Genomic DNA, 3,701 nt, shown 5'->3' with positions numbered 1-3,701 from the left:
CCTCTCTGCGCCCTCAGCGCAGCCGGGCCTCGACTGGGCCCGAGCTCCTCCTGATGAAGCACAAGCTTAAAACCACCGGGAAGAGGGGAAACCTTTCTGAGTTTAAAAAAAGACCTACTTTCATAGTTTGAAATAAATTACCCAAATAATTTTTTAAATGTTTATCTTAAAAACAAACGAAACCCCCCCATATTTTCGGGTTTTCTAAGCTCTATTTTTCTAGCTCCAAAATGTAAATTCAATCCAGGAAGCAGACTCCACCCCAGAGCCCGCCCCCCGCGTTAAGCTGTGCGGACGGAAGTGCACGTGAAGGGGGACAGCTGGCTGCAGGTACCAGCTATTCCAGTTGGGGCGCGAGCGAGCGGCCATGGAGGACAAGAAGGCAAGGCACCTACATTTCCTGGAAGTCACACCCTTCTTCGGTCGGAGGGTCCCAGAAATGCAGGGCCACCTTCCAGAGTTTGATCTGCTGGTCCCACGAGCGCCGGCTGTACTTCTTGAACTTGTTGGGGGTCTTGGGGTGAACACCGGGCTGGCGAAGGTGCCTGCGGGGAGGGACAGGGTCCTGGCACTCGGCACTCACGCTGGCACGGCCCTTCGGTTACCCCGACTCTAAGGTAGGACTGTTGTGAATTACAGACCCACTGGCCTGCACGGGAGCACAGGAGCGGCTGCACCACCACCTCTGCCTCTGCCTCGCCTCCCCAACCCACGCCCCGAACGTGCGCCCGGATCCCAGCCCTGCGGGGCGCCCTGTCCAGAGCAAGTCCACGGGAGCAGGGAGGGGGCTGCCCGTCCCCACGGCGCTGCTCTGCGTTCAGGAAGACCTTTAGTGTGAGCTTCCCGTCCCCACCGCCCTTAACGACCGCGTCCTGAGACTGCTGTGGGTCTGGGGAACTGAGACGTTTACCACATTCTGATGGCGAATACGTGGTTTTAAACCTTCTCTCTGTGGGCACCAGCCCCGGCTTTGTTTACATGAGCAGGTGGCGCAGCCCCAGAACCAGATCTGCTACCTGCGCGTCTCCGTGGCCTGCAGTGCAGCGTGGCCGGCCCACGCCCGGCTGCCTACCTCGGGACCTCTCTGATGTAGCGGTCGTAGGCCATGGTGTTCTTCCCGTAGTTGATCTGCTTCTGCCTCCGCATCAGGACACTCTCGTCCGTCTCCAGGTCGGCGGGCACTGTGCACGGCGCCTTTGAGTCACTGCTGGAGAGAAGGCCGTTAGCCCAGAACAAGCCTCGCCACTCCCGTCACCGCACAGACAGCGCAGACGCACGGGACGGAGGCCTCTGGCCTCGGGCTCCCAACCCCCATGCGCCCCAGAGCCTGTCCCCACGGGAGTGAGCACATCACAGACACACATCCCCACCCCAACTCGCGGTGAAGACGGCTGCTCGGGGAACGCCCAACACGGCAGCCCCGCCTGCTCGCGCTCTTCTTCATAGCCAATGGCAGGTCAACTCAGGAAAGAAACACGAATGGCGCTTACCTTCCCAACGGTGACTTCCTTTCTCTTCCGAAATCGTTGATGAGGAGTTTTCTTTTATATCTGGGAGCAGAATAAATGCTGCTGTTTTAAAAAGGCATAAAAATTAACCTAACACCTAAAGCTCTCAGAGCGACACAGGACTCCGCCCCCAGAGGTGCGGTCAGTGGTGGAGCCGGGTCAGAGCAGGTGTCTTTCATCATTGCCCCCCCCCCACTCTTTCTATAAGATAAAGGTTACGATAAATCATGTCAGATCACACAAGTCAGGGCTGGCGAATGTGTGGCCCACAGGCTGCATAAGATCCGTGAACCACCTGGTCTGGCCCTGCCCAGGCAATAGGGGTGAGTTAGTGAACACAGAGAGGCTGGCTTCAAGCTGATGATGTCATTAATGTCCACACGGCCCTTGGCAGGAAAAGGCTCCACCGGGGAGAAAGTGCTTGCAGCTGCCAGAGACACCTGCGGCCTCAAGGCCTCAGCCCGGAACGCAAGCTGGAGGCCAAACAGACGCTACGTTTCAGACTAAGTCGCGAGATCCAAGCACCATAGAGACTGACACCCCCAAACCCTGTGGCCTGAAGAAAGAGGTTGAAATAAAAAGCTTTTCTCTCTGCCACCACCTTCCCTGCTGGGGCACCTGCGTGCCTGCGGGCCGCTCCTTCCCTAACGCAAGCTGGAGGCCAAACAGACGCTACGTTTCAGACTAAGTCGCGAGATCCAAGCACCATAGAGACTGACACCCCCAAACCCTGTGGCCTGAAGAAAGAGGTTGAAATAAAAAGCTTTTCTCTCTGCCACCACCTTCCCTGCTGGGCACCTGCGTGCCTGCGGGCCGCTCCTTCCCTGCCTTCTCGGACTTGGAAAGAGGCCCAACAGCCCCTCCTGCTCCTCGGCCTCCATCACAGCGCCCACCCACCGACTCCCAGCTTTGCAGGCCATCCCGGGGGAAGGTGGGGGGCCCAGTGCCGCCTGGCACTGAAACCAACCACCCCCTCGAGCTACAGGTCCTGCGACTGCCTAAGCGATGTCCCCAACCCTGCCCCTCCCACCAGGTAAGCTCTCGCCCCTCCCGTCTCTGCAGCCGGCACAGGAGGCGGAGCATCACCCGCCCCGGGCACCCGTGTATCTACAGCAGCACTGAGCACACAGCACCCTGGGAATGAGAGACGCCCCCCCCCCCACACTTCCCAGGCTCTGTTCTCTCAGGGCCCCGGAAAGACTGGCTCGAGGGATGACAAACCCTTGTCAAATTCTCAATCTGCTGGTGTGAGCTGCCATCCTCCACGGAGCACAGTGAGCCGACCTCTCACAGCCCCCGCCCCCCGTCCCAGTGAGGCAGGCCGCGTCACCAGCGGGGCCAGCCTGGGCACTGCCACAGCAGCACCTGTCACAGGGCGATCACAGGGTGGCCCCCAACAGAGCAGGAGCAGGACAGCTCTCAGCGACAGGCCTGTGAGGCCACCGAGGAACAAAGAGGGGACCCCTGTCGGCACGGGGCCGCAGACTGTCCCCAGTGAGGGCAGCGGCGAGGGCGCGCTGTGAGCTTGGGAGCAGAACAAGAGGACACACCGGCCAAGTCAACCAGCCTCACGCCACAGCTGACACACCAAGACCCACACACAGAAAGCAAGTCACTCAGAACACTGGGCCCACCTGTCCACACCCCACACTTTCATGCCCCCTTGAATGGACACAACCCCCCCCCGTGCCAATGCCTTTCCTGCGAGCAGCTGCAACCCACCAGCCCTGCCCCGCTGGCACCAGGGCACCCAGAGCCACAGCCCTCCTTCAACCACCCAGGAGCTGGTTTAACTCAGGGGCGTTCAGCGGGTCAGACGGCAGAGAGGAGAGGCCCCCAGACACCGGTGAGCGTGTCAGCGAGGGAGAAGCAGCGGTTCCGGTGGCACCTGAACCATCTTGAGTCCCAGAAGAGGACATAGCTTGGAGTTTGAGACCCTGGACGTACAACCATTTGGGGTGCAACTGCAAGGGGTTTAGACTCCAAGTCAGGGGTCCTCTCTGAGCTCTGGCCATTCACGGCTGTTACCTGACAGGTGTCAGTCAAGAGCGCCCCTCCTGCCTGGGGCTGGGCGCTGGGTGGGGCAGGCCGGGCACATCACGGTGGCCCTCTGCAGTCCAGCCGAGGTCGGGGGACAGACACTAAGACAGGGGTCCTCACCCCTCAGTGAGCGGAGTCACCCGAGGCCCCACC

The 3,701-nt window shown here is 60.3% G+C and overlaps 1 protein-coding gene across 1 annotated transcript in view; it reads right to left on the bottom strand.

Moving 5' to 3' along the window:
* Window positions 1-3,701, bottom strand: part of LOC102253882 (E3 ubiquitin-protein ligase TM129) — a 16,610-nt gene that overhangs the window by 4,106 nt on the left and 8,803 nt on the right. The window contains exons 6-8 of the mRNA XM_014533462.1: window positions 1,491-1,550; window positions 1,073-1,207; window positions 396-545 (exon numbers count right to left, since the gene is read on the bottom strand). Of these exons, the coding sequence (XP_014388948.1) occupies window positions 396-545; window positions 1,073-1,207; window positions 1,491-1,550 (345 nt within the window). The remainder of the gene's footprint in view (window positions 1-395; window positions 546-1,072; window positions 1,208-1,490; window positions 1,551-3,701) is intronic.

Source organism: Myotis brandtii, unplaced genomic scaffold (genome assembly GCF_000412655.1).
Source record: "Myotis brandtii unplaced genomic scaffold, ASM41265v1 scaffold986, whole genome shotgun sequence".
In the NCBI taxonomy this organism is placed as follows: domain Eukaryota; kingdom Metazoa; phylum Chordata; class Mammalia; order Chiroptera; family Vespertilionidae; genus Myotis; species Myotis brandtii.
Note: the sequence above shows the minus strand (reverse complement) of the source record. Positions and strands in the feature narration are given on the sequence as shown.